The sequence below is a fragment of the Tursiops truncatus genome, chromosome 12 (genome assembly GCF_011762595.2).
Source record: "Tursiops truncatus isolate mTurTru1 chromosome 12, mTurTru1.mat.Y, whole genome shotgun sequence".
NCBI classification, from domain to species: Eukaryota; Metazoa; Chordata; class Mammalia; order Artiodactyla; family Delphinidae; genus Tursiops; species Tursiops truncatus.
The window spans coordinates 14,530,801-14,547,659 of record NC_047045.1 but is presented as its reverse complement, the minus strand read 5'-3'; the positions used below and the strand labels follow the sequence as shown (position 1 = coordinate 14,547,659).

The following is a 16,859-nucleotide window of genomic DNA, read 5'->3' as shown; positions in this document are numbered from 1 at the left end:
AACTGGATTCCTCACCTCACTCATATTTTCCCTTTAAGTAGAATGTAGGCTGGATGTTGCAGAGGGAACTGTAGTTAGTTTTCTAAGGTGAAATATGGTATTGCAGTTACTCTTAGAAAATGTGTACTAAAGTTTTTCTTTAGGGATAAAGGTTTGTAAGAGCTACAACTTATTTTCAAACAATTCAGATCTAGAAATATATCTAGATCTAGATCTGAATTGTTTAAAAATAAGTATCATATATAGTGTATCTATTATACATATAATGTATATGTATACATAATAATGTATATTTAACGTATATAATGTATATATAATACATGTATATACATCCATTTGTACACATATATTTACCTACACAGATACTACAAATATGGCAAAATGTTAATTATTGGATCTAGTGGTGGGAATACAGGTGTTCCTTATATTGTAATAGTAATCATACATATTCAGAGAGTACTTACTCTCTGCCAGACTGTGCAGTAAAGAATTTGGCCTTTGTCTCCAGCTCCTGAGGGGGAACCTTTAAACCCTTGAAATTTCCCAAGTGGTAGGAGTATCTTTGTTATTCAGGGTGGGCCCCTGGGCCACGTGGTTTCAGTCCAAACTGGGGGTGGGGAGACTGGAGACCAAGTCCCAGCACATGGGCAGTCAATCCATCAAACATGCCTATATAATGAAGCCCCAATAAGAACTCTGTACACCAAAGCCCTGGTGAACACCTCAAGCTAGTAATACTCCCTGTGTATTGTCAGACATCAGTACCGGGACTTCAGTGCTTCCTGAGAACAATGAAAGCTTTGCCTTTGGAACCCTCCTAGACTCTTCCATAGGTGGCTCTTCCTTTAGCAGGTTCTGATTTGTAACCCTTTCCTGTCATAAACTGTAACCATGAGTATAATTGACTTAAGTGAAGTCTGTCCCATTACCAAACCTGGGGTTGGCTTTGAGAACCCCCTGAACCCGCAGTTGTTCGGAGGTGAGGTTGGTGTCAGAAGTGAAGATAGTCCTGGGGACCGTGCCCTTAGACCTTGCCGTTTGGCTGCCTAGGGCACAGGCATCTTCCTTTGTATTTTTGTGTGAATATTTATTACTCCTAACATGAGCATTAATGAGTTGTGATAGGCACAACCATTTGCCTATTTTATAGATTAGAAAAACTTAGGAACAGATAACTCTCTTGCCCAAGGTTACACAGTGAGTAAATGGTGAAACTAAGCATTTAATCCTTGCCAGGCTGCACCAGAGTTTGTGCATCTTGCTGATAAGGAAACAAGCTTATTATCTCAGGGATATAATTCCAGAATTCTGAAAAGGATTCCCAAGTCGGTAGGTCCAAGTTGGGTCCTGTCTCCTCCATTCTCTAACTGCAGTTCTGTACAATAATAATGGACCTTCAGAATGAAGACCCTGAGGCAAAACAAGACACCAACCCCTGAAAGAAAGATTCAGTGGTGTTTGATACTACACACTTTGTTTTCTAAGGTCATTAAGTGGACTAATTAATTTTGTAAAGAGTTCTAACAGAGTGGGCTTTCTCATAAACTTTTCCGTTGTCCAAGTAACAAGACCTCCACATTCTCTAACCATTCCAGTTAATAGGAGGCTTGCTATAAAATGTCAGTGGCATGGAAAAAATGCTTTAAAAGGGAGAGCAGTCCCGCACCTCCCTCTACTAATTGCTGGTTGACAATAATCCAAATCAAAATGGCATGTGCTTCAGAATTCAAAAATCAGGATGGTAAAAATTTCAATAACCTAAAGAAATTATGTGAGGGAAGAAGATCTATCCAACAAGCTCTGAATACTCTTCTTTTGCAGAATTCAAAACACTTCAATAGGAAAGGTTTAATTTTAACAGGCCACAAATGTCAAGACTTAGCAAGCATGTTGGTAATCTTGTAAACCAACTAGCTGAACGTGCATTCATTTTAATCAAATCATCACAAAAGCTTCCAGATAGATGGTACTATATAGATGCAAGCAAAAAGTGTGAAGGACCCTCTGCAGTAGTCATGAAGTTGGGCATTTGCTCTTTGAATATGTGCGTTGATGTGTGAGCAATGCCCTGACACAGGTTGTGACGGTGCTATTCTTCCCTGGCCATCCCCCCAAAAAGCCTGGAGGTAAGTGATTCACTAGCGGGAGGAAAATTGGGCAATGCCAAGAGCACATAAAAACAAGAGAAATCCAAGAGATTAAACCTCTGGTGCTGCTTTATTCTGCTAACGTGAGCCTAGTGGCCAAAAGAATCTCTAAGACGTTTTAGTTTGGGCTCTTCTGTGGAATTCCTTACGTGGCTTATATTTCACCTAAAAAAACAGAAAAAAAAACAAAAAAAAACACCCCCACAACTTCAAACATTGTGTTTTGAGATAATGCTTTGCTCTGATCTGTACTATCCTCATTTTCCAATTTTTTTCAATGATTAAAAAAAATTCGTTCCAGAACATAATTAGGCATAGTCCTAAAACCTTATGCAGGATAAAGAAGAAACCACCCCCCGACCACCACAAAAAGAAAGAAAGAAAGAAAACACAACCACCAAAGGAAAATAGGAAATGGTGTATACAGGTTTCCTCATCTATATAATAAGAATAATAAAAGTGTCAATCTCATTGGGCTGTTATGAGGATTAAATTAATTAATATCTTTCAAGTGCTCAGAACAGTGCCAGGCACGTAGTAAGCTATATAACGTCATTTAATAAAAAATTTTAAACACAAGAAACTTTGCAGGCGCAAGTGGAATAAAGAGAGTGACCATCAGAAAAGCTGCCTTTGTCTTTCTTATAAGTAATTAGGTGCCATGAGGCAGTTCTGTAGGCAGAGAGAATTGAGGTACAGTGAGAGAAATGTGTTTCCAGCAAGTCTTAGCTAAGTGTGTTATCCCTGGGTTTATTTTCATTATATGAGTTTTTGATTCCTGCATACTTTGAAGTTCGCCTCAAGGGAAAAAGTTGAATTGGGACTCTTTGTGACTAGAATCTTTGGCCTGGAAGGTTGGCGCCTTCAACTGTTTCTCATGCCAAGCCTGTGAGATTCTGTTCCCGTTCCAAAAGCTGACAGGAGCTTCCTTGCAAATTTTTCTGAAAGAAATGAATGAGACTAAACTCCACCAGATTTCTGCCTTTATGGACCCTTAACTAGCCTAATTAGCTTGGTGAATTAGCAGTGCGAAGGGCAGAATGCACAGTGCAGCCGGCCCAGCTCTGGGGATGGAGACTCAGGAGGCCCCCCAGATCACGAAGCAGGAACCCTCCCGCAGCTGGTCAGGGACACTCAAGACAGGCTGCAGTGAAAAGACCGAAGAAAAACTGCTGCCATCTTTTGGCTGATTCCACAGGAATGTGGATTTTGAACTTTGAGCCATGTGAAATTATATTTATACCCAAAAAGGCTTTGTAATGCCGAACCTAGGGAGCATAAGATATTACATCATTTACACTTTGGGACATAAAAAAAGAAAGAAAATTTTAAGGTCGTTTTCAGGAGTTCTTTTCCAGCTCCAAAGGGAGAGGAAAGAAGACTGAAAATGGAAAATGGCATTAAGCCGTGGCAGGAGGGACCCAGGTCTAACACAAAGAACTTTCAGGCCTTCAGTTGAATAGTTGTATTCAACCCTATCAGACCCACCCACTTTGTATAACAAATATTTTTTAACATTCCTTTTACCAAACTAAAGCTCCTAGACAATATAACATGCCTACAGGCATTCAAAGCTTAACATCGTTGGGAATGTAAATTGGTGCAGCCACTATGGAGAACAGTATGGAGGTTCCTCAAAAAATTAAAAATTGAGGGCTTCCCTGGTGACGCAGTGGTTGGGAGTCCGCCTGCCGATGCAGGGGACGCGGGTTCGTGCCCCGGTCCGGGAGGATCCCGCGTGCCGCGGAGCGGCTGGACCCGTGGCCCATGGCCGCTGGGACTGCGCGTCCGGAGCCTGTGCTGCGCGACGGGAGAGGCCACAACAGTGAGAGGCCCGCGTACCGCAAAAAAAAAAAAAAAAATTAAAAATTGAACAACCGTGTGTTCCCGCATTTCTACTTCTAGGTACTTATCTGAAGGAAACAAAAACAATATCTTGAAAAGATACATGCGTCATTATCATGTTCATTGCAGCATCTATTTACAATAGCTAAGATAAGTGTCCATTGATGGATGAATGGATAAAGAAGATGTGGTATATTGGAATGGAATACTAGTCAGCCATAAAAAGAATGAAATCTTGCCATTTGTGACAGCGTGGATGGACTTGGAGGGTATTATGCTAAGTGAAATAAGTCAGACGGAGAAAGACAGATACCGTATGTTCTCACTTATATGTGGAATCTAAAAAACAAGCAACAACAAGAAGAAAAACCAAGGTCATAGATACAGAGAACAGAACAGATTGGTGGTTGCAGTGTGTGTGTGTGTGTGTGTGTGTGTGTGTGTGTGTGTGTGTGTATGGGCCAAGGGGTCAAAATGTACAGTCTTCCAGCCAGCTATTAAAAAGTAAATCATGGGAATATTGTGTACAGTATTGTGACTATAGTTAATTATAGTATATTGCATATTTGAAAGTTTCTAAGAGGGTAGATCTTAAAAGTCCTCATCACAAGAAAAAAAAAAAAAACATGTCCGTGACTGTGTATATGGTGAAGGACATTAACTAGACTTATTGTGGTGACCATGTCGCAGTGAATACAAACATAGAATTGTTATGTTGTGCACCTGAAACTAATACTGTATGTCAGTTATACCTCAGTTTTAAAAAACCTCAATAGACTGCTCTAACCATAAAATAAAGAATTTAAATCAAAGCAATTTATAATAAACTATGTATTTCAGTATGTAAATGTTTGGGAGTGACTTCACAAGAAGACAGGTAGATGCGTAAAATAAGTTCAGGTCTAAGAAACGTAAGACATATTCAGTGAGTTAACATATTTCCTTTACATTTGAGACTTTAAAATGGGAGATAAATATGTTTAAATGGGAGCATGGAACCACAGTGAGGCAACAGCTGCATTTGCATTGGAGACTCAGACACTATAAATGGCGTTGCTGTTGGCCATGTGATTTCCTGAAATGGCGCACAATGCTTGTTAAAGTTTCAAGCTAAGGACAGTGTTTAAAATCGTGCAAAAAGTATTCAGAATACTCATTGTGCATATGTTAAAACAGTTAGGTTCTAGGCTTAGAACTTATAAACAGGATTTTTTTTTTTTAATCTACATGAATGTCCAGGCAGACATGTGCACATCGTGAGAGATGCGGGACGATGCTATGTTGTGCGGGACTGTCACACATTGCAGGATGTCTGTCATCCCTGGTTCCTGCCCAGGAAATGCCAGTCATCCCTCTGGACCGCCCCCCCTCCCCCCACCCCCACTCTGGTCATTGTGACAACTAATAATGACTCCATACCCTCTGAGAGCAGAGTACAGCCAACACTGAGAAATACCACGCTAGGGCCTCGGTCACTGCCCCTGTGAAGTCAGGGTGGGAGTCTGGGTCTGAGGTCAGGCCCCAAGGGGTGGAGTCTGTGTTCTTCTTTGGGGTTAGGATGGAATGGCAGGCTTGAGATCACAGATAAACTTCCTTCTCTATGTTTCTCCACTCTAACTTTTAAATTTTAATTTACTTTATTGTTTTTAAAAAAGTCAAACAGTCGCTTTTTTTAAAATAATAGATTTTTTTATTGAAGTATAATTTACAATGTTGTGTTAGTTTCAGGTGTACAGCGGAGTGATTCAGCTCTACATATATATGTATATATTTATATATATATAAACATATACATATTCTTTTTCAGATTCTTTTCCGTTATAAGTTATTACAAGATAGTGAGTAGAGTTCCCTGTGCTCTACAGCAGGTCCTTGTTGTTTATCTATTTTATATACAGTAGTGTGTATGTTAAGTCCAAACTCCTAATTTATCCCTCCCCATCCTCCCAACCCCCTAACACCGATGTCCCCTTTGGTAAACACAAGTTTGTTTTCTACATCTATGAGTCTATTTCTGTTTTGTAAATAAGTCCGTTTGTATCATTTTTTTAGATTCCATATAAAAGTGATATCATATATTTGTCTTTCTCTGTCTGAAAAGACGAGTAGTCTTAACAGTTCCCTGCTACACATTACCCAAAGCCCTCTCCCCAAAGGCATATAGTCTCAGGTATTTCCTCTCATATTTGCTTCCATAATTCTAAATAATGTGCTTTTCTCCCCCTGCAGTTTGATTTTTTAAATCATGATCATCTTAATTACATATGGTATATAATAATATACATTGTAAATTATTAAAATCATTTGTAACCGTAACTATTATCTGTTGGCTTTCAAACAGGGAAAAGAAGCTTTCACACCATATGTACAGCAGGGGAATTCCCTAGTGGTCCAGTGGTTAAGACGCTGTGCTTCAAATGCAGGGGGTCTGGGTTCAATCCCTGGTCGGGGAACTAGGGTCCCATATGTGATTTTTGGTGCAGCCAAAAATCACACTTAAGCAATTTCCATATAGTGTTTTAGAATTTACAGGTGAGTTTGCACAGGCATGGGTTCATATGATGCTTGCAGAAGTTTTGAGAGGGATGTCATTAGGGTCATTCTCATTTAAAAGATAGGAAATTGGAACACAGGTAAGTGACATGCCCAAGATCACATGACTGTAAAATACCAGAGACAGGCCTAGACCCCAGAATGTTCGCTCTTATTAGGCTGCTGTTTTTAAATTTGCTTCGAGAGCTGAGGGGACTATTCTGCTTAGATCCCCTTCTGGCAAAAACTCCTTTAAGGCCCCATTCCCACGGCGCGTTCTTCCTGAAACCTTTGCTAACCCTCCCAGGCAGGTCTTTTCTCTGAGCTTCCCCGGGAGTTTGTTGGTGCTTCCATCTTGGCACTCAACACAGTGACCCATTAGTTGTCCTTTTCACACTGCCCTAGGCAGCTTCTCCCTCCTCTTTCTGTCCCCAGACCCCAGCAGGTCATCAGGTGGAAGGTGTGGCATCTCTGTACCGGCACCTGTGCTAAGCGCCCGGGTACACAGACGACCAGGACAGAACACATCCCCTGGCTTCCAAGCCTCGGGTTTGGTAAATTCGTGAATATGTGATGCTACTCTCTGAAATGGACAGAGGAGCAACGATTTCAGGAGGATAGCTACACAGAGAGCAACGTCCTCTCAGGTTTGGCTCCTTGGCACCTGAAAACTTAAAACATTAGCCAAGTCAGATTGCAAGAGACACACGTGCCAGACAAACTAGATTCACAAGATAATGAAGATCATGGGAGTGGAATTAACAAAAAAGGGGGCCGGTAAAGGTATGTTCTTACAAGAACAAAGACGGAAAATAATTTTTGGTGAATGGGAGTGATTTATAAGTAAGGCCAACTGGAGAAGTTTACATTAATCGAGGTGGGAAATGTTAAATGTATGGATGGTTATTTTATCTGGAAGAATATTGAGTAGCTTTAATAATGGAGAAAATATCGTTGGCTTTCTAGGTGGTCAAGGAGAAAGACGGAGAGGAACAACTGAACGTGATAAGCTTAGTGGCAATATGGTAAGAAAGAAGGAGTGAGATTTAGCAATAAATTAGTAATGGACATGAAATTAAAGGGAGTTGATGAAGTTTTCAAGTGCTATTGAGAAATTATGAAGGAAAAGAAAGGAGACGGTTTTGTGGGGGGTGAGTGATCCTTTCACTATCCAGTTGGGTAAGAAGTAATGGTGATGAACACCCAGCAGAAATTCTGCTACATAACATACAGGTTATATCCATACCAGACAGGTTATATCCATAAATGCCACTGAAAGGTATCTGAATTGCCAGTCTTGCATTTCCTTTCTTTTTCAACCTAAGGAGGAAAACATCCTCATTAACTTTGATAAATAACCACAGCTATCAATAAATAACTGTGAAGAGGTAGCCTATTCCTGAAACCAAAGAATAGGTTCTTGGTTTGTTTTTTTTTTTTTGGTACGCAGGCCCACAGGCTCAGCGGCCATGGCTCACGGGCCCAGCTGCTCCGCTGGGATCTTCCCGGACCGGGGCACGGGGCAGACTCTCAACCACTGCGCCATGAGGGAAGCCCTAGGTTCTTGGTTTTTATCACTTGCCACACACCCTTGTATGGGCCAAGACCGGTCCCAGCATCCCCTTCCCATGAAGAGACCAGATTTGATATCTATGGTTGGATTAAAAATTGAGGGAGAAATAAAACTGTCTTTAGTCACAGGCAACAGGATCCTCTATGTAGAAAATCCTAAGGGAAACAAACAAACACACACACAAAACTGTTAGAACTAAGGAGAAAAAATAAACTCAATAAGCTCTTAGGATGCAAGATCAATATATAAAAATCAATTGTAGTTCTATATACTAACAACGAACAATCCAAAATGTTCTAAAACTGGATTTTAGCAATGGTTACAAAACTTGGTAAATCAGCCCCCCAAAATCATTGTACACTTAAAATGAGTATATTTTATGGTATGTAGATTACATCTCAATAGTTTTTTAAAAATTGGGGGATGTCAAAAGAGCAATAAAAGATCATTTTTTTCCATAAAAAGAGGATTTTACTCATCATCTACTCTTAATTTCTATGGTGTAATCTTTTGTGTCAGATACTCTAGCCTTGAGGGGTAGAGCCTGGGCTGGGATATTTCTAGGTCATACCCGAAGTTGAAGTTGAGAGATGCCAGCGTCATAAACCTCAGCACTGTCAGAAGAGGGCAGGACTTGTTTATTTGGCAGAGCATTGATGAGCCTGGTCACAATAAAAACAGACCAAGGACAGTTCTGAGGGGTTAGGATCCGTATTCCCTGAGGTTGGGTGGGTCGCATCCTAACAGGACAAGAGGCCCTGGTTGTTTGAAAGAAAACTATCTCCTTGACTTCCAAGACACAGTCAGCTGTTTGGACCAGAACAGGGGTCTTGGCTTTGATAACCAAAGTGACTAGTACACTCACAGCTCTCAACACTTGACTCCTCACAGCTCCCAACGTCTTTGCAGACCAAGAAGAAAACACAGTACCTGAGCATCTACAAATGATTGTTGCACAAAATGTCAATGGCACAATTCCCACCAATGGCCCTCTGCCTTCGGCTTTGCAAAGCCCTAGACACTTATAATTCAAATCACATTTGTAAACATAAAACATTCCAGGAAAAACTGTAAGAATATTTAATACTTTTATGAAGAATTTGTATTTCCTGTCTAGAAACATCATGAAAACCATCAGTGGAGTAAATTTAGATTCTGGGCTCAGAAGCAAAGTATACAGATTTAATCTCCCATGTTTTGGTGATTAAAATAGACAGGTGCTCAACAAAAAATTCTCTTTTTTTTCAATGCAACAATGCAATTCATGAACTGATTCTATGGCATTTAGGCCTATAGCCATTTTTATTTAAGCTTTGTTTTGTTCCCTTTTAATCTTTTGTAATTGAGAGACTTATGAAAAATACAGTAATCCTTTGTTATTTGTCATATTTTAGAAGTACTATGTTAGCCGAATACTCTGGTTCAAGGAAAGTTGACTATTTGCAAAGAATAATAGCTATATACACGTTCTACACCTTGTCCTAATATTGTGGAAAGAAGTTTTAGTGAGGAAACTAACACACCTTGTCTGTGGTCACACAGAGCAGCTTATAGATTTGCAGTGCCAGCCACTGTGCTAAGCATTTTGTATACATTCTGACCTTTAATCTTCATAATGAATCTAAGGAGAAGCTTGCTCTTGTTTTACAGGTAAAGAAAAAGGAATTTAGGAATAATTCTTGCCCAAAGTTGTTCATAAAATTGGTGGAAAGAATCTCATCAGAGTCTACCTGGTTCTAAAATATATCCTTCCTCTCTTCTGTGTGGCATCCTGCAATTCTTCTTTGATGAGAAAGGATGCAAGGTTGTCAACATGTCAAATTCAGCAAGGACGTCAATGTGAAAATGAATGATGATAATGTCCAGAAAAAGCTAGCTGAATACACTCTATGAGAAAAGCATCATCCTCGTTATTATCATCATTGATAACAAACATTAGCCATTCCCCCGAAAAGCCACCCAACTTTTATTAATGACATTGAGTTGTGAAAATTCCTCAAACATGGCAAGTCAATGACCACTTTGGATTCAAAATATGGGCTTAATAAGAAGAACAGCAAAAGGAAACAACTCTTGTAGCTTTGATGCAAAGCATACATTAAAAAGTAATTTATTTTAAAAAAGAGGGGGCTACTGAATGAACTTCAGGATGAAATAATGAATGTTAAATTAGGCTTTTTAAATCTCAGAGGAAGTCGCAGAGTAATAAAACGACATACCATACTGTTTTATTTCAAATTTTCTTCTTTTATATTAGCATTAGTTTTAGAATAGTCAGTAATTCATCTTTAGCGGGCAACCAAAATAAAATAAATTGATTTTAAAAGAGAGAGTTTTAATAAATTCCCTCTGTTCCTGATGCATTTGTATCTCCATCAACCATGTCCTTACAGAGTCCAAGAGCTAAAGAGTAATTTGGGAGTGTGCCCTTTTAGAACCAGGTGAAACAGCAATTATCAATGTAATGGGGTAAGTACTGGGCCGAATAGCTTTTCCTGAATTAGTGTGTAAAAGGGAATGTGGGAAATTAACTGTGTATAACTAAGTTCCACTGTATTTGCTGCTGGGTGACATATTGCTAGAGCAGGCAGAGGGCCTGAAGAGACATTTTTCCAAGGAAGACACAGACGGCCAACCGGCACAGGAAAAGGTGCTCAACATCATTAATCATCTGGGAAATGCAAATCAAAACCACAGTGAGATATCACCTCACACCTGTCAGAATGGCTATTATCAAAAAGACGAGAAATAACAAGTGTTGGAGTGGCTGTGGAGAAAAGGGAACCCTTTTGCATTGTTGGTGGGAATGTAAGTTGGTACAGCCACTGTGGAAATATAGAGTATTTCCACATATAGAGGTTCCTCAAAAATTAAAAATAAAACTACCATACAATCCAGCAATTTCACTTCTTGGTATTTACCCAAAGAAAACAAAACCACTAATTTGAGAAGATACATGCACCCCTATGTTCATTGCAGTATTATTTACAATGACCAAGCTATTGAAGCAACCTAAGTGTCCATCAATAGGTGAATGGATAAAGAAGATGTGATACACACACACACACACACACACACACACACACACACACACACCCCAGAATATTACTCAGCCATAAAAAGAATGAAATCTTTCCATTTGCAACAACATGGATGGATATATATGGTATTATGCTAGGTGAAATAAGTCAGACAGAGAAAGACAAACACCATATGACATGACTTACATGTCGAATCTAAAAATAACATAAACAAACAAGCTAAAGAAAATGAAAACAAGCTCATAGATATAGAGAACAAACTAGTGGTTGCTAGAGGGTGAGGGGCTGGGCAAAAGAGGTGAAGTGAATTAAGAGGTACAAACTTCCAGTTAGAAAATATATGTTATGGGATATTATACATCATAAGAAATATCATCAGTGGTACTGTAGTAAGTTTGTATGGGAACACATGGTTACTAGACTTATGGTGATCATTTTGTAATATATTTAAATGTTGAATCACTATATTGTACACTTTAAGCTAACATAATATTGTAGGTCAACTATATTTCAATTTTAAAAAAGGATTAAAAATTTTCAACAAGGTAAATCAGGGAAGAGCGAGTCCCCTAGTAAAGTAGTGGATTCTTTCCACCTTTACAATATGAAATAAAATCCACTTAAACATGTATATCCAGAAAAGCTCTTGAATTTTACTTATTCAGAATCTCTATTGATTTGGGTACTGCTAGATGTTATTGAGATGATGTTTCAGCCTGCAGAACAAGGAATATCTAGGGATCCAACCTCAGATGAAGCCCCATCAATGACTAAATCCAAATCTCAGAATTTACTACTAAAAGGTGATAAGGAACCTCTTCCAGAGGCAATCAATCAGACCTCCAGAGAGCAATAGAAAATAACTTTCATCCACTTAGCCAAGAGCTGGTGTGGCAGAGACGTTGCCAAAGTCTTTACCAAGCCCATTTTACTTTCTTCCCTCTTTCTTTCTTCCTTTCTTCCCTCTTGGGCCCCTTTACAGTTAGGCTGGGGCCATGCAAGATCTGGCCAGTGGAAATTAAGAGGTAGTAATGTATAGGCCTGGCCACACCTTCTGCAATGACCAGGATATGTGTGGACAATGGTGGTGTCACAAGATAGAAGGAGCCTGAGCTCCTCCTGAATAATTACCAACCTCGTTAGACTGGGTGATGGGAGCAAGCAATACATTTGTGTCAGATTAAACCACTGAGGCATGGTACTATTTGTTAGAGCAGTTAGGCTGACTAATACAGCAAGCTGAAACCTGCTAAAGATCTTCTTAACAAAGGCAAAGCCAGATCAAGGACACCTAGCCTGTGGACAGAAGCAGGCCAAATTGGATTTGTAGGGGAGTATGAAAAAGGGCATTACTCTTCGAATAGCTAAGTTTCATGACATTTTACCTTCCTTCTACTCATCAACATCACACTCTTCTTTTCAAAAATTCATTCAAGAGTTGCCGTTCCTTTTGCTTTCTTCTGCTTCTCAGGCCAGGGCAGTGAAGCTGGACACAGTACTGGAGAAGGGGAAAAAAGGAGCTAAAAAGGAGTCAGAGAAAAGGGACTCTACCTGAAATTGCTGGACCTTTAAACTCCTTTGATAGTTCCATCCCTGGAAAAGTAGCCCCTTCCATGTGCTGAAATCGGATCACTGGAATCAGCCCTCCTCCGACTGCCTGGGGTGGAAGCAAGCAGTGTGGAAGGGCAGCAGGGAAAGAGAGGACTCATGTTCACTGTTCTGGGGACCACTGACCATCACTGGGACAGACTGCACTGGTGAGGATTCTCTTCTGTGCACGAAAAAATATGAATAGGCTGAACCAGATTTCACCTCCCTAAGAAGAAAACTCTAAAGCCATTTAAAGCACCATTTATATACAATTGCAAATATGTTTATTGTAGATCACTTTTAGCTGTTCATTAAACCAAATCCCCGGGGACATTTTATGCCAATGCTTTGGAAATTAGACCTTGTTACTTTATGTAATTGAAAACAATAAAGCTAAGTGCCTGTTATACTCTTCTGTAATTTGAAACAGGGACTCCCAACCTCATGTCCTGTCTCCAGGCCCCTTGATGGCCTCAGAGATAATGATGGGAATCTGTGCATTATTTTCATTATATTCAAAGACCTTACAGAAATGGGAAATTTAACTTTAAGCTGTATGAGCTGTCTGAATTGTCAAGTTTCAGTCTCTTGACTGAGACTACATCAGCTTAGTTCAATAATTGATTATCTCAGAGGATGATTAATAATTATCTCATGCTATTTAGAAACTCTGAATAACAGTCATTTAATGTCTTTGATTAATATAAATGGGTTAATCACCCAATAAAACTTTCATAAGGAACAACTTTTAAGAAATAAGTTCCAAAAAAAAAAAGAAAGAAGTTCCATGTAGGAAGAATTATTATCAGTTTAAGAATCTAGCCCCAAAAGGGCTATAATCCAAATGTCCATGAATAATATATAAAATACGGTATAGATATACAATGGAATATTATTCAGCCATAAAAGGAATGAAATACTGATATATACTACAACATGAATGAACGTCAAACAAACATTATGCTTAGTGAAAGAAGCCAGTCACAAAAGACCATATAGTATATGATTCAGTTTATCTGAAATGCGCATCAGGTACAAATCTTTCAAGACAGAAAGTATATTCGTGGTTACCAGGGGCTGGGATGGAGGAGAATGGGGAGTGTCTGTTAACAGATACAAGACTTCTTTTTGGAGTGATGAAAGATTACGGTGATTGTTGCACAACTTTGTATAGTATACATTAAAAGCACTTAAGTGTACACTTAAATGGGTGAATTTTATGGTATATAAGTTGTATCTCTCGAAAGCTGTTAACATTTTTCAGAATCACAAATTGAACTTCATAATTTTCCATTTGACTTTACCCCACATTTGTCTGAATTAATGGACCCTTACAGCCTGAGAGTAAAGTTGGGTTCTGGAGAAAGAAAAACAAAAGCAAACAATAACTGTGTGTCTTGCCTTGGGAGAAAATGCTAGAACCTCAGCCCTGTCTCCCCACTTGCATTAGGTCTTCTCTTGCACCCTGTTCCTTACTCATGGCAGGAGGGTATGAGACAAGAGTGTGGTCCAGGAGAAGCTGTTTCTCCTAATGCTCCGTCCCCATAAAGGACCCAGGGCTTCATACATCCCTTCCATACAGAGAATAAGGCCTGTGGCCTTCAACCACACTGAAGCAAATCCTCCTCCTTGACAATTTTCCCTTTTCTCTCTGCAGCCAGTTTTACCTGGCACTAGATCTGCAAATGTGACCCTTTTTCATTTTCCCCCTTTGAGGCATTTAACAAATTTCTACCAAAGTCATCAAGATACACAACTGCATTCTCCTAATTATGTCATCAGTCAATTGTGAAAATTTCAGAAAATATATAAAAGCATAAAGAAAATACAACCATTACCTAGTACTAAACTTTTATAACATTTCGGCATGTTTCTCTCTGAAGTTATACATATATAACTTTTATATATATAGATATGTATACATATCTATATATATATCTATATAAAAATTTTTTTACCCAGTTGAGAGGACACTGTAAATTCATTTTTGTAGATTATAGAAATCTTATAACTAGCCACCTTGTAGGCAGTAACTGCTAAAAAGCCTAGCATCAAACATCTTACAACATTCATGTTGTAGACAAAACTCGCTTCTAGATTAATTTTATGCTTTTCTATTCAGATTTCTTCTGTCCTACTTTCCATGTTCTCTTATTTCTATATTTAATCTTGTTTTATTATATGCATTTCTATGAAACACTCTAAAGGCTTTCCAAAATAAATAGTTTTTCCAACATAACCATTTCAAGGATACAGTTCACTAGTATTAAATATATTCACATTGTAATCTTGCAAAACTGAAATTCTAGACCCATTGAATAACAACACCCATTCCCCCCTTCCTCTACCCCCTGGTAATCACCATTCTACTTTGTTTCTATGAATTTGACTACTCTAGATGCCTCGTGTAAGTAGAGTGATACAATATTTGTCTTTTTGTGACTGTCTTATTCTGTTTAGCATAATGTCCTCAAAGTTCATCCATGTTGTAGCACATTGCAGAGTTTACTTCCTTTTTAAAGCTGAATAGTGTTCATTACATGCATATGTCACATTTTGTTTGTCCATTCTTTTTTTTCTTTTTTTTTTGGGGGCCATGCATCATGGCATGCAGTATCTTAGTTCCCCAACCAGGGATCAAACCCTTCCCCCCTGCAGTGGAAGCATGGAGTCTTAACCACTGGACCTCAGGGAAGTCCCTGTCCATTCACTGTTGATGGACATTGGGTTGCTTCCACTTCTTGGCTATTGTGAATAAAGATGCTCTGAACATGGATGTGCAAATATCTCTGAGACTCTGCTTTCAATTCTTTTGGATGTGTAGCCCGAATTGGGATTGTTGGATCATATGGTAGTTCTATTTTTAATTTTTGAAGAACCACCATACTGTTTTCCCTCGTGATTGCACCATTTTACAATCACATTAGCAGTGTACAAGGGTTCTGATTTCTCCACATTCTCACCAACACACACTATTTTCTGATATATTTTGCAATAATGGATTTATTTCAGTGGTCAGGAACCAAGTATTTTCAGATTTTTTGGGTAATAACCATCCTAATGGGTATGAGGTGATATCTCATTGTGGTTTTGATTTGCATTTCTCTAGTGATTAGTGACATTGAGCACTTTTTCATATCCTTGTTGGCCATTTGTATACCCTTTTTAGAAAAATGACTATTCCAGCCCTTTGTCCATTTCTGGGGAGAGTTATTTGTTTTTGTGTTGTTGTTGAGCTATAGGAGTTCTGTATACATTCTGGATATTAACCCCTTATCAGATATTTGACTTGCAAATAATTTCTGTCATTTCATAAGTTGCCTTTTCACTCTGTTCATGTGTCCTCTGATGCACAGAAATTTTAACGTTTGGTGCAGTCCCACTTGTCTATTTTTGCTTTTGTTGCCTGTGGTTTTGGTGTCATATCCAAGAAATCACTGCCAAATCCAACGTTGTGAAGCTTTTCCCCTACATTTTCTTCTAGGAGTTTTACAGTTTGGGATCTTATGTTTAGGTCTTTAATCCATTTTGAGTTAATTTTCATATATGGTGTAAGATACGGGTTTAACTTTATTATTTGCATGTGGATATCCAGTTTTCCCAGCACTATTTGTTGAAGAGAAGGTTTTCTGTCCCATTGAATGGTCTGGGCATCCTTGTCAGAGATTATTTATTTGACCATGTACATGAGGGTTTATTTCTGGGCTCTCTATTCTATTCCTCTGGTTTATATGTTTGTCTTTAGGCCACTACCACACTCTTTTGATTACTGTAGCTTTGTAATATGTTTTGGAATCAAGAAATTTGAGACTTCCAACTTTGTTTTTCTTTTTCAAGATTGTTTTAGCCATTTGAAATGATTTGAGATTCCATATAAATTTTAGGATGGATTTTTTTTTTATTTCTGCAAAAAAATGTCATTGGGATTTTGATAGGGATTACATTGAATCTGTAGATTGCTTTGGGTGGTATTGACATCTTAACAATGTTAAGTCTTCCAATCCATGATTACAGGATGTCTTTTCAATTATTTATGTCTTCTTTCATTTCTTTCAGCCATGCTTTATTGTTTTCATTGTACAAGTCCTTCAACTCCTTGGTTAGGTCTATTCCTAAATATTATATTCTTTT

The 16,859-nt window shown here is 38.7% G+C and overlaps 1 protein-coding gene across 1 annotated transcript in view; it reads left to right on the top strand.

Moving 5' to 3' along the window:
* Nucleotides 1-10,329, top strand: part of HMGN3 (high mobility group nucleosomal binding domain 3) — a 50,299-nt gene extending 39,970 nt beyond the window's left edge. Inside the window, exons 7-8 of the mRNA XM_073789376.1 lie at nucleotides 7,491-7,549; nucleotides 9,748-10,329. Coding sequence (XP_073645477.1) covers nucleotides 7,491-7,524 — 34 coding nt within the window. The 3' untranslated portion in view covers nucleotides 7,525-7,549; nucleotides 9,748-10,329. The remainder of the gene's footprint in view (nucleotides 1-7,490; nucleotides 7,550-9,747) is intronic.
* The last annotated feature ends 6,530 nt before the right edge of the window (nucleotides 10,330-16,859 follow it).